This window comes from Condylura cristata, unplaced genomic scaffold (assembly GCF_000260355.1).
Source record: "Condylura cristata isolate star-nosed mole 26May11 unplaced genomic scaffold, ConCri1.0 scaffold00029, whole genome shotgun sequence".
Taxonomy (NCBI): domain Eukaryota; kingdom Metazoa; phylum Chordata; class Mammalia; order Eulipotyphla; family Talpidae; genus Condylura; species Condylura cristata.
The window spans coordinates 20,965,307-20,989,950 of record NW_004567130.1 but is presented as its reverse complement, the minus strand read 5'-3'; the positions used below and the strand labels follow the sequence as shown (position 1 = coordinate 20,989,950).

Below are 24,644 nucleotides of genomic sequence, written 5' to 3'. Positions count from 1 at the left end.
GCTCCCGGTCCCCCCGCGCCTCTCCGCACACGCCCCCCCCCCCCCCCCCCCCCCCCCCCCCCCGCCTGTCTTCCCTGATAGTCCGCCCAGGAGGGCAGGAAGCCTCTGGCTCTTTCACTCGTGTGGCTCGCATCAAGTAAAGCACTGATGCTGACTGACTGCCGGGCTGGCCAGCTTTCATTTATATGGGTCTGTGGGAAGCTTACAGTACTTAAATAACCTGTTTGCTTTTTCTTTTAAACAGTGAGCAGAGCATCTGTCAGGCAAGAGCTGCGGTGATGGTTTATGATGATGCCAATAAGAAGTGGGTACCAGCTGGTGGCTCAACTGGGTTCAGCAGAGTTCATATATATCACCATACAGGCAACAACACGTTCAGAGTGGTGGGCAGGAAGATTCAGGATCATCAGGTAAGAGCTGGTTGAATTCTTGTTTCAAGCTACAGAGTATTAAAAAAGAGCATCATGTAGTTCATCAAATTAGTGTCTTTGGGCACCAGAGGACAGAGATTGGCCTTTCCCCCCTCCCCACCTTAGAGGAGCATTTGGAACTAATAGTTTTTCAATTGTGAGTAGGTCTCTGGCCTTGCAACTAGCTTTGTTTGGGAATTGGGAGTAAGTTTAGAACAAACAAAATGTGAAACTAGTAGCAGGTGGTATATTTAAGGAATTTGTTTTCTGCCAAGGGTGTGATAGGCAGGCTAGCAGGAGTTGGAAGAACAAATAGTTGGAGGAAATATTGAATTTAACTATTGTAGAAAATCATGGGCATCGAGTTTGTTGGATTAAGTTATACTTCTGTAATTTATATTCGGGGTGATAACCAAGCTTTTCCTAATTCCCTGCTCTGCATTTCTTAAAAATGTGACTGAATTGTCCGATTACTTGATTTCCTTAGGCTTTAACAGGCCAGGAGGTGTAGCAGAGCACAGCGTGGGTCGGGCCTTAGGGCATGTCTGTGCAAGGGGCAGCGAGACTGCTAAGAGGGAGGCACCAGCCGAGGTCGAGCCCCGGCAGGTAAACAGCAGGTTGCCAGCTGAGCGCAAACCGAAGCGAGGCAGAGCTTCGGGCTTCCCGAGGCCCGTGCGAGCGGTGCGTGGCGGGTGCAGCGCGGGCAGCCTGCTGGGGCTGCTGACCGTGCAGCGCTGGCCATGCGTCGCGCGTGTGCGCTGTCTGCGCTAAGGGTTGGGCTTTGAAACTGGAATTTCCGCATAGTGCTCAGACTCGGGGGGACTGCACACTATGAAAATAGGGCCCCCTCCCCATTGCCACAGGGAATGTGAAATGACTTATTTTGGCCTGAGCTAATGTAGACGTTCTTGTAAAAAATGGGAGAGTCTAACCACCAACTCCAGTCAAATTAGGGAAGGGGCTACAGGTCAGTGCAAACTCCTGGGGCACCTGGCAAGCAGAAATGCAGAGCTTCCTGGAGAGAAACTTTATGGCAGTTCACATGAAAAAGAAGGCTGACTGATACCACTTGTCACCCGGAAAAGTGTAGATCAAAATCTGACTGGTCCTATGAAGATTTCTGAAAATAGCAAACAGACCTACGGTAGGATCCAGCAAGTCTACTTCTGGATACCTCCCTGGAGATGGGCTAGAGTCAGTGCTTGAAATGACCAAGATAAGGAAACCATCTGAGCACCAGAGACAGCTAGGTGGGTTGAGATGTTGTGCACAGTGGAAAAGAAGATGCCCTGCCATTTGTGAGAGCAGTGGAGAAACTGGGTGGGTGATGTGAAGCAAAGTAAGTCAAGAGCAGGGAAAATTCCAGACTTACTGATGTGGAATATAGAGAAACACAACAGATGAGGGAAAATAGATCAGAACAAGCCCTTGAAATATAATGCAGGGGTGAGGCTGTGGGAGGGAGAGATGGAGTTATGGGGTTGAGGGGTCCCAGTGCGGAGCTGGAGGACTATGGCTGCCTTGGGTGTTGTTCAGGGACACACCTGGACAACAGTGGACCGGGGTGCCTCTTTCTGTTCAGTACATTATTCTCAAGAAAGCATAATACAGTTTAAAATAAAAGGTAAAATAGATGGAAATCCAAATTTCGATATGCTTGACATTGAATGTAATTATAGTCAGTACTCTGGTTACAAGCAGAGACTGGCAGAGTGACTGACTAGTGTGGAACTGACCGTTTGAATACAAACTTGGAGTGCACACGTGAGGCGAACAGAAGGACATTGTGTAGTGACTGAGACTAGCACACAGCGACAGCAGGTTGGGCGCTGGAAGGTGGATTTACTGGGAGAATAAAGCAGGGCCATTTCCAGAAACTCGGTTTATGCCGAGGAAATGTGCAGCACAGTTAGCAGACAGTGGTGGGTCAGCTGCCTGCGCTGAAGCAAGAGGACTTCTGAATGGTATTGCACACCAAAGACGAACATCAGCTCCAGTTGGATTGACATCGAGAGCAAAGCTGCCATCAGGTAACATGGGACATCATCATCATCACTTTGGGATTAAGAAAGAATTCTTTAAGCAGTTACAGAAAGCATTACATTAAAGGAGAAGATTGTTAGTTTTACAGCTGGAACTGAATAAAAGGCAAGAACTTCTGTTCATCAAAAACACCATTTAAAGCGGGAAAAGGCAAGCCACAGAACAGAACAAGATGTTTGCAACACATATATAACCAACGAGATTATATCCAGAGTCTATAAAGAACTTGTACAAATATAGAGGCAAAGATGGATAACTCAGTAAAAAAATGGGCAGGAGATTTTAAGTGATATTTGTAAAATAAGATACCTAGACAGCCATTAAAACATAAAAGAGGCCTGCTTTGGTGGCACAGTGGGTTAGGATGTAGCACTGCAAGCTAGCGGCATCTGCTTCAGTGTGAGTTCGACTCCCAGCCCCGGAGATAACCCACAGGGCGCAGCAGACCTCTCCTGTCTCGCCTGCTGCTCCCCTCAGCAGTGTACTTCATTGACCTGTCTGCTTTGCTCTCCACTCTGTCTCTGGTGAATCCTCTCACTGCTCCTGCACCTCTGGGCTGTACCCCAGTTCTGTGTGCATAAATAAATACATCTTTAAAAAAATTTTCTTTTAAAAAAAACCATAATAGATAAGAATTATTCATACTTAGTAATCAGGGAAGGAATTTTCCCTAGTAATTGGGGAAACTAGAATCACAAAGATGGCTTATACCCACCAGAATTGCTCAAATAAGGGCAAAAACAGTACCACTTGTAATGTGTGTGTGTTATTGCACAAGCTGTTATATTCTGCTTTCCAGGTGGAAATTGATAACAACCAGCTTGGAATGCTACTTGGAGTTTCCTGCAAGCCGAACATAGTTTGGTTGCGTTACATTAAATCCAGACGTGTTATGTGGCACTAAATGATGGGGGGCGGGGGGAGATTCCGATAGATTGCATCAGTAGGTGGTTTTGCATTGTGCAGAAGTCGCAGGGCATAATTACACAACCCGATGATGTAGCCGTCGTGGGCGCTCGGCGATCACTGTGCTGGGACTGCTGTTGGAGATGCAATCTGATGCTGACTGGAGCATCAGTAAACAGTGCAGATGACATCCACGCCCGGGTCTGTGTCCACCAGAAGCGTGCGCTGGTGTCTATGTATTTAGTGGAGTTAGATCCACACTGCAAGTCGTCAGGTGCTTAATGGAGGCTGGATAAGTAAACATGCCTCCACAGGGAGGCCCACAGAGCGACAGAAAGCAGGCTCCTCCTCGCGCAACAGGCAGGTGACACGAGCAGCTTCGAGAGAAAGAGGGTAGAAGACACATGGGAACACTACCGGGTCGCTCTATGTGTATGAAATCCTGAAATGTGCAAAACTGATCTGTGACGTTGAAATGTGGCCAGTACTTTTGGGGAGGTGGGACGTTTGTGTTGTTGACATCCTACTTCTTGTCCAGGGTTGTGGTGACATGGAGATGTTCACCTGGACACATGTTTTTATTTTATACACTTCTCTGAATTTGTAATAGTTCAGTAAAATATATATGAAGTTGATGGGCATTCTTCTTTTTTTTGTGTGTGTGTGTGTGATGATTCACTGTTTTAAAGCTAGACTTATGTCCATCATATAACTTCCATCAGATTATTATTTCTTCAGGCTGATTTTACCAAAGGTAATAGTTTTAAACTTTTTTTTTTCCTCCCAGGTCTATCAGGAACAATTTTGAATCAGTATTTCAGTCTGGGTTTGTTGACTTTCTTGATTTCGCCAATTATTAGCTTGATTTTATAAAGAATTACTGTCTTTTAGGTGGTGATAAATTGTGCCATTCCTAAAGGGTTGAAGTACAATCAAGCTACACAGACTTTTCACCAGTGGCGTGATGCCAGACAGGTGTATGGTCTCAACTTTGGCAGCAAAGAAGATGCCAATGTCTTCGCAAGTGCCATGATGCATGCCTTAGAAGTGTTGAATTCACAGGAGACAGGTAAGGTGTCTGTGATTTACTTGTTTGCCTAAAAGTATCATGCGTATGTTAAAACAAACCTTTTTCTAGCTGATTTTAAAATCATGTATTTGTAGTAATTCTTGAATTTCCATTGTTTTCTACAAAAAGCGTGAACTTTTGTTTGTTGATAACGACCCTTTCGCCTAGAAGGATAATCTTTACTAGATTGCTTAGTTAGTATTTGTTTAACCCTTGGATTTGAAACTACTTAGTTATCTTCATCCTGTTCTAGAAACTCAACTTTTGCTGCAAGAACTTGTGAACTAGAGAATCAACAATTATGGAAATTATGTGTGTATTATCATCTTAGTTTTTATTAAAAAACACATGTTTTCTGAAAACATGTTTTTAACACTAATAAGCCTGTAAGCGTCTAGTAGGACTGCCTGTATTCCTGTATTCTAGTAAATTGAAAACAACTTTGACTTCTAAACTTTGCTTGAAGATTTTCGGAGTGCCCTCGCGTGGTGCAGCTGCTAATTGCATTTATAATGTGATTGCGCTAATAGCTACATGCTGATCGCCTAGTGGTTATCAGAAAGATATGTAGGAGTACGTCACTTTTAAAAATTGCCAGGATTTAGAACTGCATACATGTCAGAGAGGAGCTCTGCTTTTGTCTTAGTTTAAACATAGAAAAGAAATATAAGTGCATGATTATCTCTTTGGGGTGATAGATTTTATCATCAGAAAAATGAATGTTATATATAAAATCATAAAATATGATTACTCTTTCCTTTGTTGGATATGTAGTTGAGATCGTGATATAAGTATGTTGTAAACAAAATTGTGTATTTTAAGAGGAAGGACTCTTACAGTCAGATTAAAATTTGATACTCTGTTGATAGTAGAGAATTTCAAAATTTTGATTTGAACCTAAGTTAAAAACTGACTTTCGTTTACACCTTGCCCTGTTCCAGAAAGGACTGCAGCGGCTCCCCATGCGGCAGTTTGTGTCAGATATGAATTTCAGTGCAGGCTGTGTTGGGGTCTTGCTGATACTATGCCTTAGATAGTTTGTTAGATTTTTTGAGGAAATAAATCTATCTATAATTTGTAATTAGCTTTCATGAACTCCTGAGTTATCTGAAGTCCAGGAAATACCATAGAGAAAGTCTGCCTGTTGTATATCTTCTGTGTAGGTTGTTCTCCAGGTCAGTGCACTGCACCTGCAGACTTCAGTACTTTATCAGCATCCTGCTGTAGTTACAGAATTACTTTCCTGTCACCATACCTCTGTTGTAGAAAGAAACTAGAGATGTGGTTCTTAATCTAGGTCAACTACATGATAAATAATTAAGGGGCCAGAGTCTAGATTAGACACGTGTGTGTGCATGTGTGCACGTGGCTGGCAGTAACTGATGGCTTTCCCAAGTATGGAAAACACGAAAACTTTATTTCTAAGCCTTCGAAAGAGAATCCACTGATATCAGGAACTAGTGTTATCAATGTAAAGTTGTTAACTGTTGCCATGTCTCCATTTTTTTTTTTTTAAGCCAAATGGGGAGGATTATTTTTGTAAGCATGTAGTCAGGTAGTTGGCTTTCAAAAAGAAATACTAATTAATGTGATCTTGATCTTTTGAAATTAGTGAGTCTTAATGTGGGAGAGACTCAGTTATATTATCTGTTGTAATTTCCATGTTGTAGAAAGTTTGACAAATGGGAAAATTACCCATCATCTCATTAGCTATACAAGCATTTTGGTAAGGCAAAAAAAAATTTAATAGATTTTCAGATGATGTTGGAGGTGTTCTCTGTTACAGTCCCAACCTGCACTACCATGGGCAAAAGGATAAGGAGCAGGGAGCTGGTTCACCGTAGGCGCTTTCTTGCGTCATGGTCTGAGGAACTGGCAAAGAGGCTCTTGGTTCAATAGGTTGTTCGTCAGCGAAAACAGAACATATAGAAATAACTGATGCTCTGATTTATCTGGAAGTGACTGTTTTCATAGACTCCTAGTTAGATGCTCCTCTCTGATTTTTGGCGTTTCTGACCTGGGAGTGGACCTGGAAGGGAGGGAGAGTGCAGTGCGGGCGGGACTAGGGAAGGGCTTAAAGTCTGTGGGTTCCAAAGTGGGGTAGAGGTGACCCCCCATGTCTTGTTTTGTGGCTGCTTTCCTTTCACCTAAGCAAACATCCTCAGCTGTGTTGCCTCTCACTTCGAGCAGTCTCTTGCCACCGCTGTTTGCTTTGGGTTTGTCGCCCTGTTCCTTTCTGAAACCACCTGCTGTCTTCCTGCCAAAGCCAAGTTGGAAAACTTCACTTGTTTGTCCCCTCCCCACAACAAGATGCCGGTGGGTCTGAGCAGAAGCACAATGAATTTAGTCGTAAAGGTAGAGTCACGACAGGTCATAGTGTTTCCTGCTCTTCATGTTTTACGACTTTAAAAATAGTTAATTTTCTGTATTTGAATACTCTAGTTTATTCAGTATTTTCCATTGAACTTTGGTTAAACTTTCTCACTGACTTTCCATGATTATGTACCCTTTTGTTCAAACACATCCCACCCCTCCCTCCAGAAACTGTGCATTAACTGACCAGAAAAAAGAAAGGACGGAAGGAAGGGAGAGAGAAAGAAGGGAAGCTTCTCTGATTAATGTGGGCACTTGGGGGCCCAGAGCACTGTGGACTTCTAGGGCAGGATTTGACAGTGACTGATCCATCTTTTTGTCAAAATTGATCATCACACCTTTGTTCCCAGATGATTGTTTTAAATTAATAGAATGGCGTTGGGGCCTGCCACACTGACCTTGCTGAGGTGCTTCTGCTGTTTAATATTTCCACTTCTTTATGAAGAGGGTGGGTGGTAGGGATGCTGCCTTTGTTTTGTTTTTAACTGGGTGTGCAATTATCTAATATACTTGGAAGTACAGGAGGTGCTAAATGCAGGGAGTTATATTTGGAACTTAAACACAAATCCCATGTTCTAACATTCTGAAAAAGCGCTGAATTAACGCTCTTCCTTTGAAGCCGAATGCTGCAGCCTGTCTGTTTCTTTTGACTTATGGAAACAGGCTTGACTCTACACTGGACATTCAAAACTCATCGGGGCTGCTATTTTTAATTTCTGCGCCATTTATCATTTAGATTTATGACGTTTTGCAGATAATAGATTATATAAAACAAAGTCAGTCCTTGTGATGACTAGAGGTAAATTTGCCCAAGCTGTTCTGTGTTGAAAAAGGTTCAAGTGTTTGAAAATAGGAAAATGATTTTTTAAAATCTATTTTTCAAAAGGAAATCATATGCTTAGCCAATGTTATTCTCCCGCTTTCGTTCTCTACCAAGATTTAGCAAACCTTTGAAGAGGAAAACTTTAAAATATTTTACCACTAACACTGCTTTTTCCATGAGAACATAGTCAAGGATAGCCTTGTGCTGGAAATTTTCTTTTTATTTTTTGGAATAAATATTTACAAACAATTGAAATTTCCTTCATGTTTATTCTTACTGCTAGCTTGTCCCTTCCAACATCAGTATTTGCATGAATTTTATCTCAGTGTTTTTTAATCTTTTTGAAATACATTTTGGAGTTAACTAGATTTTTAACATTTTGAAAAGTTTTTAGAAGCTGTTCAGAAAGTATTCATTAGAGCAGTACCAGGGTGCCCCATCGAATATGCACTGTGTAACACGTGGGGAATAACGCTGAGGTGATCAAACCTGTGTCTTGCCTTCCAGGATTTCACGTGTAGGCTGAAGCTTCTGTAAATAAGGTCAACAAAAGTAGACTACGGTTTGTAAAGTGCTTGAGTGCATTTATGTGGAAAGAAAACTGCAGGGTCAAGAAAGGCTTTAAAAAGAGCATGGCATTTGAGTGTTTCTGAAGAATGAGGAACCCGCACCCCAGTGGGACATCGTGGACAGGCGCAGACATGGGAGGCCATGAGCACTCGGGAACAGCGTGGCTCGGACCTGAGAACTTGCACTCAGGGAGGGGACTCACGAGAGCTAGCGTGGGACGGTGGTGGCTCGACATCGCTGTGAGGAGCGCGCGTTGCGACGCTGGCGGCCCGCGCACATCGGGAGGTGTGAAATGTGCGTTTGGTACCTCCAAGCTGTGCTGCTTGGTGAACTTGCAGCGTGTAAACCTGCTTCGGTGCTGTTTAGGTCTCCACTTGAGAGGGAGAGGCGTGACAGGTGTGAAGAAAGGAGCAGAAGGACTGCTCAGGTGACTGACACCCGAGCGCCTGCTCTCCTGGGAGCGCGGGGTGTTTGGGTCCTTATTTGGCTGTTGGGACATTTCTGCGGCAGGAGTAATTGTTCGTGCTCACTGCTATGTGCCAGGTCCTGCTTGGGTGTTTACACCTTGACCTTGATAATGATCCTGCAAGGTCAGTGCAACTGTCCTTGTTTCAGAGATGATACTGGACCTTAGAGAAAGTCACTGGTTGGCCCAAAGGTCTCAGTTACCAAGTGGCAAAAGTGGCATTTGTATCCAAGTCTAGTTTTAGAATTTTACCACTTTCCTCTGGGTCAGTGAAATGTAATGGGAGGCCAAGACAGAATGTGCTGTAAGGTGGTTGTTGTGTGTCAGCTTGGGCCAGAGAGAGAGGAGAGGATGGGAAATAGGTCATAAACTGATTCTTACATATTGCAGTTGGAGTGTTTTATTAATGCTTTCGTCAAGTCGTATACACATGGACTTGGAAAGGACCACCACATGTGATCTTGGTGGCATTTTCATGTTTAGGCTCCTAAATCAACTACCCTTATTTGCTAATGTAACATTTTGAGACAGGTAAAAAGCATTAGTAACAAGTTGGGGGGGGCAGTCTTTCTGTGGGTACTGTGATTACCTACTTCATTCTTTGACTTACGTCTCCCACGGCTTCCGTCTTCCTGAGCCCACAGTCTCCGTGATGCCGAGGCTTGCCCTGACAGGGAACGCTGGGCGCGGAGGGGAGGCGCCACTGGAGTTCTGGACTTTATTTCAGGCTCTTCCTTTTTATTCCATTTGCTTTTCAGATTGAGATCTTCAAAGGGCGTATTGAAAACTGTTTTTGAGGGAGGTCAGTGTAGGTGAGAAAGTGGGAAAGTGAGAACTTTTCATGTACTTTGTGTTTTATATTTGAGTAAAAAAATATAACTTATTGAGGCTAACGTTGGTTTACAATACTGTCTATGATTCAGACATCTAGGATCACACCTCTTCACATGTATTTTTAGTAAAATTTTAAAGTCTTTTGTGATTTAGTGGAAGGAGATTATTCTCGGAGTCAAAGAACTCCAGTTTTGTGTCTCTCTGGTGGCAGATTACCTTCTCTAACGCGGTTTCTTTTTGTGTAAAAAGTGGATCATGAGAATACCTATGCTAGAACATTACTATGAGAATTAAATACCAAGTCGTTAGCAGTGTTAAACTATAAAATGTTATATTTGAATGCTGACATCTAAAAAATGCAAAGAAAATTCTACCGAGTGATTTCACTTAGAGAAATGGAAAGTGGTAGAGAGACCGAAATCTCTAACCTCCTGTTTTCCTTTCCTGCCAGTAAAGATGTACCTTGTTATTTTTTCCTTCAGGATAGAAAGTTAATTTTTAAAATAAAGCTGTCATTTGAGTGCTTCTACATGCAAGAGGAAATTAGACTCTAATCTTTTCCTCAAGGAAAACACATCCTTTGAAGATCTCAACTCATCTCTTATGGGAGCAAATGCACCACCATAAGTCAAAAGAGAAAGTCACATCTGATGTGCAGCTAAAAACCCTAGTGAGAATGTCACTTTCACTGAGCAGTAAGGGAAAGTGTTAATGATGAGATGGCTTTTTGAGTTGGGTTTTGAAAGAGGTACAAAAGGTAGACATAAAGAGATGAGATCCGGGAGTATAAAATCTCTTTTGGGACTAAATTTTACCAGCAATTGTAGACCTGGTTAGCTAATCCAGTCAGAAGTTCTAATGAACTCTTGGTGACATTTTAGGAGTTTTTTGATACTGTGACCTCACTGATAAGGAAAGTTTAAACAGTGCTAGTGCCTGAACTGAACAAGACTGACATGTTACATACCTGTGATTACTTGAGTCGCAAGGGAGATTACTGATACTTTCTCTTTGGCATCATCTAAATGTTGAGTGGAAAGGGATCAGTTTGAACACTAAAAGGGTCTCTAGCTGTTGAAAAGCTACGGTGAGTTCTTGTGTCCTGTCCAGCCTATCTTGCCGCCCCTCTCTCAGCCTTTCGTCACCGCCCTCTGTGAGTGAATGAAGTGCCTTTGGAAAATGACTTGGATGACTCAGTTTTCAGCTCTTCCAAGTGTGACTCACATGAGTAGACCATCGCATGCCAGTGGGCATGTGGTCAGGCAGGCTCTCTTGGAGGGCTGCCTCGCCTGGACACGCTCGTGCCTCAGTGTTTCCCGCGTCCCATCCGCTCCACAAGAACTACCTTGAAGTTCTGGGCTGGACCCATTAGCAGAGAGACTGCGGGTTGATGTGAGTGAGAATTACTGACACATCGATCCTTCTCGTTTGTTCAGTATTGATTCCTGCTACGGATTTCTGAAATTACCCTGTATCCAATATGTACCTACAGCCATGACTAGTTTACACACGTCTCATCAGTAGAAAGTAATGCCTGGCTTACACTCTACATGGCTTCCATGCGCTCATTTTCTTTGGGGCTAAGCCAAACGCAGAAAGTGCAATCTCAACTTTAAGACCCTAACGTAGAGATTCGAAGAGTGTGGCTTGAGAACGCCCCTGCACGCTGGCCATGAGGCCCCGAAAGCCGCTCCTTTCCCTCGTGCACCGCCAGCCTGCGCAGTGTCCTGGAGGCAACACACTGAACGCAAAAGCATGTGAGGATCCCGCATTCTTATATTAGACCACACATTAAAGAGGCAGACAAATATAAAAGGGCCATTAATTGTAGTGCCGCGCCAGCACGACAGCAGAGATGGTCTGAGCGAAGGACGTCAGGATTAAAGCACACACTCCTTGGTCAGCAAGCAAAGGCACACTTTATTTTTCTCTCCTTCCCTATTTATCCCCTTCAGCCTGGAGCTTGGCGCTGGGGGTAGGCGGAAGCTCTCAGCAAGTGCATCAATAACATGCGACAATAACATGGGGGTCAAAGAACACAAGGTAGCAAACACAAGGCAGGAACACTTCCTGCCTCTTGTTTTTCTGTTCCAGCACCCATGGCTCATTCTTTGTTTCCACACAACAGTGTGCATATGATTCTGTGGGGGAGGTGGGGAGGTCTGTCCAGGCAAAGGACCCAACAGTAGTTATCTTTATTTTGAAAATACTTTTTTTTTTGCTTTGGAAAGTAATTTATAAAGTTCGTTAAAATATGTTAAATTATCAAAATTGATTAAAATGTTTATGATAATATCCGTTAGCCTTTTTTATTTTTAATGAATTACTAGAAATTAAAACAAAATTTTTAATGATAGCTACAGCCTACATAAACAAAAACTCTTCAGGGACTTCAGTAACCTTTAAGAACGTAAGTCTTATAACTAGAAGCTATAGAACTACTTCCCTCACTTACCAGGGAAGGCTAGTGATTGAGAACAGGATTTTTTTTCAAGATTTATTTATTTATACGTACAAGAACTGGGGTACAGGCCAGAGCTGTGGGGGCTGGGGATGAGAGGATTCATCAGAGATAGAATGGGGAGCAGAACAGGCAGATCTACTGAAGTGCACTGCTGAGGGGAGCAGTGGGCAGGTCAGGAGAGATCCACCCGCCATATGGGTCACCTCCCTGGCTGGAATCGAACTCGTGCTGCAGTGGCTGTGGATAGCTTCATAGTGCTGTGGTTTAACCCAGTGCACCTCCAGCGAGAGCCCGAGAACAGGCTATTTGCCGTAGCAGAAAAACCTTTCTCCTCATCATTATTAGTTCTTCTTTTCCTGATTTTCATCTTCTTTCCTTCCAGTGAAACTGATTTCACAGGTAGCTGCACGTTTAACTGTGCATCTTCCCCCATCATGAAGTGGATACAGATGATCCTAGACTTCTGTACATCTGTCAATCAAAGGGAAACTGTAGGCCTTTTTCATGCTTACAATAAAAAACGTTTGTCCAGCGATCAAATTTGCAGCCATCATCCGCCCAGGCCTAGTAAGCACTATTGCCGTTTCTGAAGTTCGACTCCTAAAACTCAGATCCCTCTGGTTTCCAGTCATTTGTCACACCTGGCGTCTTGCTTTGTGAGTTTCACAGTGACATATATATTATTATATGTATTTATATAGTATGTGAACTATTTATAATCAACCGAAAATATTTACTCCTGTGACATTTCAGTTCCTTATCACATAGCTGTTTGGGAAACTGGCTTTAGCTTGATTGTAACTCAAGTGTGACACTACTTTTCCATGAACCACAGCGTTGGCCTTACACTGTTGTAGTTAGGCAAAATGTGCCCCAGAGTGGGAATGACTAAGTGACTGAAAGAGCCAGACATGGCCTTTGTGGCACGTCTGCATTTCGTTATCTGACAGATACAGGACTGTAGTCTGTCTGCCTTGTTCTTGGGTCTCAGCTTCTCTGGCAGTTGCGTATCTTGAAATATATTGTCTGATATAGGTCTAGCTATTGACTCTCTCTTCGGGTGTGTTTTACAAATAATCTGGAACATTATTGGTGCTGCAGTGATCGGCGGATGTCATCCATGATCATTTGTATGTTTTCATGCATAAGAATAGTGATTGTATACAGAACTACCAAATTTTAATCATATTTGTTGCCCACAAGTTGGTGAATCATTTGCTGAATGTTAGGACAGTCAAAAAATTCTGATACCATTTTGTTGAACTTTTTCAAAATCTTTAAACAAAGATGTTTTTGACTGTAATAGAATCAATTTTTGTTGTCCATTGATGATAAGAAAATAATCACAGCAATTATTGCTACTCTGGTGAGGCTAATCACAACACAGAGTGGCAGCCAAAGATGTTCACAGGTTGAAGCTAATTTGGGGCAGGTTTTCCCAGGTCTGTGGATGAGCCACAGAGTTGTGCACGTCTCAGCAGAGAGCACAGGCACACTGAGTAGCATGTGTAAAGTAACGGTGGGCGTCCCTGCTCTTATCCTCTAAGCAGAAAGAAAAACTATTCCATCTTATAGGAATGGTACTAAGTAGTTGTGTCTTTGAAGTCAGTAGTTTCCATGGGAAGAATATCATGACATTGTTTCATTAATTCATGAAAACTTCTAAGAGTGTGTAAAGGCCTCCTAGTCGAAAAGAAGAAATACCACAGATAACTGAATTATTTACATTTCTAATAAAGAACCGTGTTGTCATTATGAAACAAAGTGAATCATACACAGCTGTTGACTTTAAGGAACTGCTCGTTGTGGAGACTAACACAGGGTTAGGAGCCCTTACAGGCAGGGGACATTCCAGTGCCAGGAGCGGCAGAGTGGCAGCGAGGAGGCGGAGCGGGCAAAGGGCGTGTGCTCGTGTAACGCCCAGGAGTAACTCCGGCCGCGAGGCAGCTTGCTGTGCCGCGCTAGGCTTTCGCAGCTTCAGAGAGGGTTCACATTAGAAAACAAGTGACTTCTGTTTGCTGGGGATTTTCAGGGGCATGTTACGTGACGACAGTGCCATTCACGCAGAAAGAAGTAAATTTTTACTTTAACACGATGAGGAAATTCCATCCCTTACTGCTCTTACCACATGAGACGTGTGTTAGAGATCGTGCATCCAGCTGCAGCAGTGTTAGGACATGGTCATGCCAACGAAGTGGTGACTGTGAATGACCACGCTTCGTCCACACTTACAGGAAAGAGGCCGGAGATGCGTGCGAAGGTGGAACAGGCGTGGGTGGGTGCGGCCAGGCCATTGCTCGCAGGTGGACACAGACTGCCGAAGCAGAGTATTAGGGATATTTAAGGAGAAGCTACGTCTGTGTTATTTGCAAAGTGTTTCCTTTGTAAATCCTTGATGCCTGCTGTGGTAAAGCTGTACTGAATACAAAGAATTACCTATTCAGCAGCTTGAGCGGCGCCAGTCCCATGGACCTGAAGACTGTCCTTAAGTGGGGTCATACATCTCTGATGTGTATTCCTTCTGGGAATGGGGCACTGATCTCTTTAGACAATATTTGGGACGTGATGGTAATGGGTGGATTTTATCACCAACCTGTGTGACCTTGCAGTGGTTTTCTGTTGCTGTTAGAGTAAAATGCAGGCCTCTTAATGTAACTTTTGGTGGTTTCATAAGCCGGCCCCTCTTGGCTTTGCATCCGGTGCACACCTTCCCTCGTGTATCCAAGTACTTGAACCTTCTGCTCCTTTTACTACCATGGAACTTATTTTTTCAAAACAACATTGAACTGTTACTTTCTGAACTGTGTAGATAAATTTGGCAGAACCAAGCTAGTGATGATGCCAGTATAGTAACACTTCACTGGCAGGTTTTATTTGCTCGTGAAGACTAAATTATTTGAAGTGTTTCTTTTGTGCTGAAGGCCAAAAAATGTAGCCCACAGTCCTGTTAATCTGGACTGACGTGATACTCAACAGTCGGTTGTCTTGGTAGCTCAGGCGCTACTTCTCCTGTGTTGTTTTCACGGGAAGTCATGCCCAAGTTTCACTGATGAAGTCCCATGAAGTCTTTCATAGAGAACATGAGGGAGGCAGGCATCTCCAGGGAGCAGCAGATACTGCTCCCTGCTGACTTGGACACCCCCCGTTTTCCACAGCCCACCCTGAGTGGGTGCGCAGAGTCACGACCTACGTATAGTGTACAGCGAGAGAAATGTGACTAAACCTCATCATTTGGTGGGGCTTTGGGGTGTACTCCTCAACATTCTTGAAAATAGAAATTAGTACCCAACTAAAGACGTCCTCAGATTCTTTAGTTTAAAAAACCCAATGTTGAATAAATTGAACGGAAGTGGAGGTGAATGCTTGACCGTTGGGTGGACTCTGAAGCTTATGCCCCGAGGACAGCCCCGGGCGCAGCCCCCTGGCCAGCATGGACTGCCCTGCTTTCTTTCATTTTGTGCAATCCTGAAAGCATAGAAACACATGCTTTTTTTGGTTCTCTTAATTCTTTTCCTCTTGCCAGAGCAGGGAAGAACAGGCATGGTCTTTGAAAGTCTCTGTACTGTATTTTTAGAATGAAAAACTTGGTTAAAAGTTTTCAGCTTTACATGTGGATGAGGAATGAAATTGTGTTCATTAGTTTACTTGAAAATGACCCGAGGCATCCTCATGGTTGATACCATGTCCCCATCAGCCAAGAACCTTGCCCAGGGAGTCAGTGCCTTTACCATTTTCCCCATAAACTTTTACTTTTGTAGACTGTCACAGGTTTATTTTCTGTTTCCTTCTTTCTTGGGCAACTTTGCTTAATTTTTGTATTGTACTAAAACTTTTCTCCTAAGATTTAGCATAAGTTCTTCATATTTCTTAGAACATTTGATATTTTTTTTATGTTCATTATCTCCTTTCATTTTTTTTTAAAGCAAATAATAGGAAACAACACATAATGAATCTTGAAATAAGAAATAGGAATTCCTAATGGAAGAGAGAGAAACAATTAACTTGGTTGTCTGGTTGCTAATAATAGGGACCCCACATTATTTGACCCCCAGAAAGTTCTAGTTGGCAAAGGAAGCAGCTTATCAGCTGACAAGAGAAGAGCACATTGGACAGAAGGAGCCCGCCCGCATTAACAAGTAAGTCCCTGCAGAGAGAGGAGCTTGGGACACATTTGAGAAATTAAAAGACCAGGAGCTTGGCACAGAGAGTAGAGTAGCAGAATATGAATTGGAGGAGATTAAGCAATGGTCACGTCATGAGAGAAACACAGTGGGTTTTGATATTTACCCTAAGAACAGTCGGTCGCAGTTGAAGATACTTTGCTAAGCGAGGTGGTGTGACCTGGTTCAGCGATTGGAGTGCCCTGGCCGCCATGGGCGTCAGCGGCAGTGGGGGGGCAGCTCCAGGGGCGATGCCCCAACGTTCAGACGGCGGGCTCTCGCGGCGTTGTAGCGTGTCCCCTAATCCATGTGTTCATCCTTTTATACTGTGGCGTACACCCTGCATTTTGTGCATTATAAAATATAAAAAGTTGAAATTTTAAAAGAACGAGGGAAGAATTTACAGATACAGAGGGGTTGCTTTCTCACCAACCCCAACCAGTTAGCGTTCCGGGATGCATGTCAGCCACCTGGAGACCAGTTTTAACAGGATCATAGAGCATGGACAGTGGCAGAGGGATGGTCTGAAGGCAGAAATGAGGAGCTTGCACTAACAGCACTTGGAAATTGGGTAGGTGGTAGTAACTAGAGAGAGGAAGGTGTGAGGAGGGCTCTTAGAGTTCTGGTTTGTGGGCCTGAGAGGAGAGCAGCGCACCCAGAGGGTAACAGCTGCTCTGGGAAGACGTGAACTGTGCTTGGTACAGTAGCGTTTCACCCGAATCTGGTGTTTTATCCGAGCACATACATCATAGTGCCTTTACTGACGCTAAAATGGGAGGGGGCAACCTTGGTCTGTCCTCAGGAAGCAGACAGAGAGAGAAGAGTGTGGGGTGGTTATTCTTGCTCTCACTTCTGAGCACACGACAGGATCGGTTCGGTACTGGCTCCTCGACTTCTGATCAACTTTTCAGGCTGGAGGCAGAGTTCCACAACGAAAAATAAACGACTTAACAAAGCAGATGCCAGGAGAGGCACACATTGAAACTGCCTCCCTCAAACCTAGCACACGAGCAGTTCATCAGCTGTGCGCAGTCATTTTTTTATTTTATTCAAAATAAATAATATGCATTTGAGGCCATCCGCTAGGTGAGGATTAAATTAGGATCAGGGAGATCCAGTCATATATACAATTTTGTCTCAAGAAAAACGAGAGATGTCCTATATGGTGGTGTTATTTTCATATGTGGCTATAGATGCTTGATGCTCCATTTCCTGAGATGATACATGAAGATTTTTTTAATTAAAAACCATACATATTTTAAAATAAAATGAACCATGTGTAAATTTCATGTCTCCTAGCACAGTGCCCCGCAATGTTTTTCCCCAGTTTTATTAAAGGGTGGTTGGCAAATAAAAATGCAAGATAATTTAAATTGTACATGGTGACGATATGATATGCATATACATTGTGAAGAATTTTGTGTATGCATGAGAATATTAAAATTCTCTCAGCAAATTTCAGTCACACAATGCTGTGTTAGCAACTATAGTCATGTTTTAATATTCGATTCTCAGACCTTATTCCTCGTTAACTGGAAGTCAGTACCTCTCCCTGTGCTGACCAACATCTCCCTGTTTCTCCAGCATCCCTTCCAGCTCCTGCCGACCACGTCTCTGTTTTAATGAATCATATACAATTTTTTACTGTCTCCAGCCGGCCATATTCTACTTTGTATAGTTCCCTCAGGTTCATTCATATTAGCACAAACAGCAGAGTAGCCTCCATTCTTACGCTCCATAATAGTCCCGTGCATACACATACTGCGTACCCGTGGTGTGTACTTGGATGTCTTGACTGTTGTGACCAGTAGCAGCAGTGACGTGGATGTGCCAATGTCCTGTTTTCTTCTGTTTCCTATTTTCGTTTCCATTAAGTAAACACCAGAAGCGTGATTGCTTGATCATGTGATGGTTCTATTTTTAATTTTTGGTGGAATTGCCACCGTTTGCCTTGGTAGCTACACTGGTTTGCATTTCCATGGTAACTGTTTGCTGCTTGGTTGTTTGTTAATGCAGGCGTCCATTCGCGTGCACCACCTTCCTCCATTCTGTTCTAGATAGCTGCTAATAACCCAGTGCTCCTTTCTGCTCCTCTCCTCAGTGTATGTAGTAGAGCTTTATAGCTGTGAGGGCCCTATTTGGGGACCTTCCTGAGATGGTCAACATGTGAACACTGCTAATGTAGAAGCTGATCTGTGCTCACCAGAGTGCAATTCATATTAAAACCAGTCTTTAAATAAACATTATCTAACCCTTAGAAAAAATACTGAAATGGGTAATATCCCCATTACAAATTGCCTTGGCACTAACTGCAAATAGTGGAAGCCTCTTTGAGGACACGGATGCCGAGGGTTTAAGGCGCACTCATGAAACTGCGCTGTTTGTCAGAATGTCCTGTATATAGTAATCACAAATAGTAATGCTGAGCAAATAAACAACCTGTCATTTTCTGCTGCTAGTATCTCACCCAAGACTTCAAGATTTCCCTGCTTCACCTAACTGTGAAGAATGTTACGAAATGTTGAGAAGTCGGGATGGCTTGGGATACCTCTAATGTATGGACTCCGTCAGAATTGCATGAATACCTTGGCAACACTATTTTCAGGCCAGAATGGCTGTTTGGGCTGGTCCTAGACCTTGAAATACTGCTTTGTGATGTATCTTAACCTCTTTGATTCATGCTGTCGTTTACAGCCCAGGTGGAAATAGGCTTTAAGCACATCTTAATGTGTCTAACTTGGAGAAATGTCTTCTCATGAGTAAGATGTAAGATATAAGAGGATATTGTTGCTAGTTCTGAAACTAATTATGCTGTAATTATCATCTAGCTAGACGCCAAATGTTTTCTCCTATGTTTCTCTCTCTCCCAGCCAAGTGAAGAAAGCGTTAATAGCATCAGTATTAAGGAGGAAGTGCTATTTGCTTTATGCATATGATAGAATGAATAATTTAGTATCTTCGGGAAATGCAAACTGCAGTAGAATTCAAGCAACTTTATCAGAATTTAGATCAGTATTTTCATGTAGAAAGTAACAGTAGAAAGGAAATGCTTAAAGATACAAAAGTGCAAGAATGTTGCATAATATTTAAACTGAAAATATTGGGAAGTTTTGGTTGAAAGGTCTCGTCGCAGGGGTGGTAACAGTTTGCCTGCATTCTGACAATGATCAGGTGACTTTTTGGAACAATGATTGGTAATGGAAGGTGGCAGCTTCCTTGTTGTCAGAGACAAGATGATTTCTCAGGTTCACCTTGTAAGTTTTTATACTTTCTTTCTCTTAAATATGGATTAAAGGGATGTAGGGTAAAACTTGAAGACTAGGCATGTTTACTTAGTAAAGACCTCATGGAAGGCAGTAATTTACTAACACCAGTAAGACAGGCTTTTTAAAAGTTTAAACTGAAGATATTATTGAGGATTTTCTAAATTCCTTTGGAATGACCTAATGCTGGGTAGACATTTTTTTTAATGTATACCTGTGATCTTATGTCATTGCTGTCAAAATCGTGCATGCAACTTTAATGACAGTAGATTGGGTAGTTGGAAGTACTTTGTAGAGGTAACAGTATCAATCTTATTTTGTTTGAAAATATCTGCTGTATATAACATTCTTAAAGCAAGATGAAAATTAATTTGGATTATATTAATCTGGTTTCTAAATCAAAAAATTCTCTTGATTACTTGAGATATCATTTCCAGATGTGATTCCTTTAAATATGAATTGGCTTGGTTTGATTCTGAGAAAACTTTTAGTTACTATTTAAAGAGATCATTTTTAGGAAAAACTTACAATACTGTCTTGCTTGCTTTTATGTAGTGTTTTCAAAGTCAATATATATTTAATCTGTTCGTTGTTTCTTGGTTAATACCATTGGAAAAAGAAAATCTTTTCTATACTGAAAAGAATTTCTTTAGGATTTTATAGAAAATGATTGATGTAAAGTTTTAAATGTCACTAATGTAATAGTAAGAAATTTAATTTTGTTTCCCCATCCCAATTTTAAATGTTACCTTCATTTTTGATAAGCCCTTTCTCTTTTTTATAACTTATCTCCTTACAAATTTTTTTTTCTTAAAGAGAAATAATTTTATTAATACTTAAGGTAACATTTAATGTAGATAATCTGAATATCAAATGGCTATTTGTGGTGGTCACATTTTTAATAGTAGCTTTAATCAATGTATACATTTGATTTAAATGTACATTTACTTATGGGGGAAAAGGAACAATAAAATATGGCTTGATGGAATAATGAAGAGCTTTAATGTTTTTCAAAGTGTAAAAGCAAATGAAGATATTTTATATCAGTGAATATGAAATACACTAATCGCTATTAGCTGTTTAAAATGGCGTTGGTGTTTCTCAGCTAGCAGTACGAAGAGTTCATCTGTTGTTTAATTGTCAGCATTCCCCCTAAAGTTTTTTAGCTACAAATTCTCCTAAATGAGCGCTGCTCTCTAAGGTAGATGCCGTGCCATTAATGATGGTCAATAGATCGTGACTTCTTTAACATTTTTCAGAATATTGTAAAATGTGAATTGATTGCACTGTCTGATCATATAATTCAAAGTAATCTACAAGTGCACCCTTTGATCTAAGGCTTTTGTAATAGGGTTTTTCCGTAAATAAGATTACACATAAAGGTTTTTTAAGCTTATGTTAAAGAAGATACGTTCTTATTAAATTACAGAGCTTCCAGAATGAGCATCTAGATAGGACGTATTGTGTAAATACACTTTGACCTTTCAAAGCACCTTTTAGTTTGTGTGAAGTTCTTCAGATGGCCCCTTGTCCTTTGAAGCTTCTAACACCAAGGTGTCTGTTGCAGCGCAGAGCAAGGTTACTGCTACCCAGGACAGCACTAATTTGCGATGTATTTTCTGTGGTAAGCAACATTATGTTTACATTATTTTTTCAAGCTGTGGTACATACTACTTGCACATTTCCATAACTTTTGTTTCTTTAGGCCATAGTCTGGTTTGTGGTATTTGGGATATCTAGAGCAAGCTACTGTTTCATGTTGTGATATTTGTTGTGGTTCATGTAGGTGATCTGGTCAGCTTTTGAGTTGGTATCGTAGTGAGCAGTTAGCTTAGAACTAGGATCTTAAGACTTCTTGTTTACTTCTGCCAACACAAGTGAAAGGGGTTTTTGTTTGTTTGTTTGTTTTTGTTTTCAACTATTTTGTTTGAGAGCAGTCTTTTACTTTAGAATTTAAGGGGGAAATTTATATCCATCTTACTGTGATTTGGGAAATGTAAATGTGCCTATTGGAAGGGAACTTTTGCTTAATTGAATTAATATTTAGATGTACATGTCATGAGGCAAATGTCACCTATTGCCTTAATAGGTCTATTTCTGACTAAACAGCCCCCTTTATTCAGCGGGCCAGGTATCTGTGGCTTATGAGTAAATGGTGTGCAGAGTGCTCTCATTTGCTCCCACTCGTGTACATACTGTGTGCACATATCTATACACACATACACACTTTTACAAACCAGATGTCACTAACCCCCCAAATTGCAGTTAATGAGCGGTGTACATGTCCTTTCACAGGGAAATCGTTGCATATAGATACAAACACACGCACCCTTGTCTGAACATTTCTTACTCTCCTTCATTCTAGAGCTTTGTTTCGAAAAACTCAAGTTCAAAAAGTAACTTAATTTTTAGTTATGTTCTTTTTTTTTTCTTCTGACTCATAATATACTCTTTTTGATTCCTATCAACCTTACTGGCCAGATTATTTTATGATAAATAACATTATAAAGTGATAACATTGTTAAAATTTTACCCAAGCAGTTCAGCTGTGTAGATATACTTTATTCATGTTCCTCGGAGCTTTCAATGTCATTTCAGTACTACTGAAGCATCCTTACCCATAAAGGGAGTTAAGGTTTATTTACTTCCTGGTTTAGACAAAGAAGCACGTGTTATAAATTTCCAAAAATGGAGACTTCTGATGTGTTTCTTTATCACCTACAGTTACATTGCTGTAACATCACTGCTCCAGGTGATGTGAGTCATTGAGCCACGGTGTGGCTCTTTGTTGCCACCCTCCCCAGATTCCAGAATTAATCGCACAGGTTAAGTGCTCATCAGCTACTTTAATTTCTCGTGTTTCTGCCTCCTCCTGGGGGTCCTTCTAAGGGCATCTTTTGAACTCGCCATGAGTGATTATTCATGTCTGTGGTATTAGGACTCTTGTTCTTTCTGAAAACCTGGTTGCTATTCTATACTTGCTACTTAATAGTTGAGTTGCACAGGTAGAATGATAGTTTACAGTTGCAGAGGAAGGATGATAATATAGGAGATTTCTGAAGTCATAAAATAATACATTTGAAAGCAGCCCCCCATTGTTGATTTAACTGTGTACAGGTGATGCGATGACCATTGCTGAGTTTAAATTGATTGTATTGTGTATAATAATGCTGATTCGTCTTTTTAGTTCTGTGTTTTTAAATAGTCTGTGACTAAGTGTCATAGTAGTTTTGTGAAAATTAAAATGTGAGAGTAAATGAAGTAATTTTAACCAAAACTCAATGTTGGAGTCACGAATGAAATACCACATTCATTCCTGGTTTGGAGAGAAAATCTGTTCTGATTTCCATCATGTGTAGGGTGCCGTGTCAGGGACACGGACAAAATTTCTTAATTAAAAATTCCCATACTTTGTTATGTGAATTCTAGCCAGGACAAATTAAGATCAACTGTGGTCCTGGCTGTGGCAAAACTGACCTTCAAGTGGCTGCTGCTCTTGGATTACACACCTAAGAGCGTAAGCACAAAGCACGCTCCCTTGTTCTCCAAAAGAGAATTGTTAACTAGCACACGATACTCAGAAAACATTACTTACCTGCTGGTTACAGAAGCACTTTCTTCACATTCTCTGAGAACACAGGTACACATCTAGGGATGTGACCGATGTGACAGTTACATCCAGCAAATGCAGGGCAGCGGCAGCCTCTCCTTGGCTTGGCTGCTGCTCGTGTGTGCCGTGCCTTGGTACGCCCTGGCACAGTGTGCCAGTCTGAACCCGGTAGAATGTTTGACAAGAAGGAAGATGTAATTGTGCAGCTGAGGCTTATCTTTCACTTAGAATTCTTTCATTGAATGCTTATAGTATATTTATATTTCCTTTTAAATGCACATGCATTTCAGTGTGCCTCATTACTGTGATTTGACAGTACTGAAGAAATAAATAAGCCAGGTTAAATATAGATGTGAAAAAATACCAAGGGGCAAGCTTTTCCTCTGCTCTCCCCCCTTTACAGAATATGCATGGAAAGACAAATAAAGCGCTATCACAAAGAAACATGTAGGAAAGAATATTAAGAATTGTTCTTGGATCAAAATGCCAGTCCCTCTTTTTAAAGGGATCTCCCTTGAAGGTTTTTTTTTTTCCTCTTAGCTGCATGAATAAACTATAGAAAAGTTTTTTATAATTAATATATGAGCTAGAAAATATTACCCAGATATCAAACCACCTTTTAAAACAATTTGCCAAGTAAGCTGTAACTTAAAAACTCAAGTTTCTGTAAATTGCTAAAAGCTTTTTTTTTCTCATTACTTTTTTGTGAGTTATTTTAAAGTTTTATAAGTGTTTTCCCCTAAAAACTGGTTTAGGACCACAGTAGTCTTGAGTTGAAGCTTTGCCGTCTTTTATTGGATTCACATATTTGAATTCAAGCTTGACTGGCGAACTAACCCTGCCCTGTTGTGGCGCAGCCTGCCACCTGCCCTCCTCTGAGAAGATCCCTGCACCAGCCTGCCCGACTGTTCATTGAAGCAGCATAAATTTTCACTTAAATCCACATACATTATTTTTTTTTTAAATAGTCGTAATCATCTTATGAGTTGCCCATGCTAAATGCTCTTATTTAATATTCTTGGAAAAGCAGAACTTTGGTATGTAAAATGCTTCCTCCAACATGCTTGTTTTTTGAAGTCTGCCGCCCCCACCGTCCTTCTCCACAGGAGACACGTATTTCCTGCAAAGCATCAGACGTTAGTGTATGACTTGATATGGCAGAGTATCTTTACATCATTTTGTTAATTTCCAAAAAGAAAGAATTGCAGTTTGTTTACTCAACAAATTATATACTTCCATTTATGCAAATTCTTAAGGGCATATTTAATTTTAATTTTAAAAGCTTCTTGGGTTTTTCTTTGTTGTTGCTGCTGATTATATGGGATTAACATATTTTTATGTTTTCTTTATGTGGTTCCCCAAATAACAGACTCTTTTAGGAAATCTAATGAAATCTATCACTGCAATTGTCATCTAATTTGTCTTTAGAGGACAAATTAAATGATAAATCTAAAAACATGTGTAAAGAGATGAAAAAATTAGTAGGTAAGTTTGACTCGAACTGTTTTTTATACACAGGGTATTGCATTCTAATGAACCTTACCCTTCTGTGGTGAGAGCTGTTCCACCAGCAGGAAGTGGATCCTTGGCGCTCTTGGCTTTCAGACGGCCAGAGTTTACTTTAGTGCACAGGAGCTTTGCTTCATCATCTGT

General features: G+C 41.4%; 1 protein-coding gene across 1 annotated transcript in view; it reads left to right on the top strand.

Moving 5' to 3' along the window:
- The first annotated feature begins 244 nt into the window (after positions 1-244).
- ENAH (enabled homolog (Drosophila)) overlaps positions 245-24,644 on the top strand; it is a 54,877-nt gene continuing 30,477 nt past the window's right edge. The window contains exons 1-3 of the mRNA XM_012731003.1: positions 245-410; positions 4,251-4,428; positions 20,949-21,005. Coding sequence (XP_012586457.1) covers positions 279-410; positions 4,251-4,428; positions 20,949-21,005 — 367 coding nt within the window. The 5' untranslated portion in view covers positions 245-278. The remainder of the gene's footprint in view (positions 411-4,250; positions 4,429-20,948; positions 21,006-24,644) is intronic.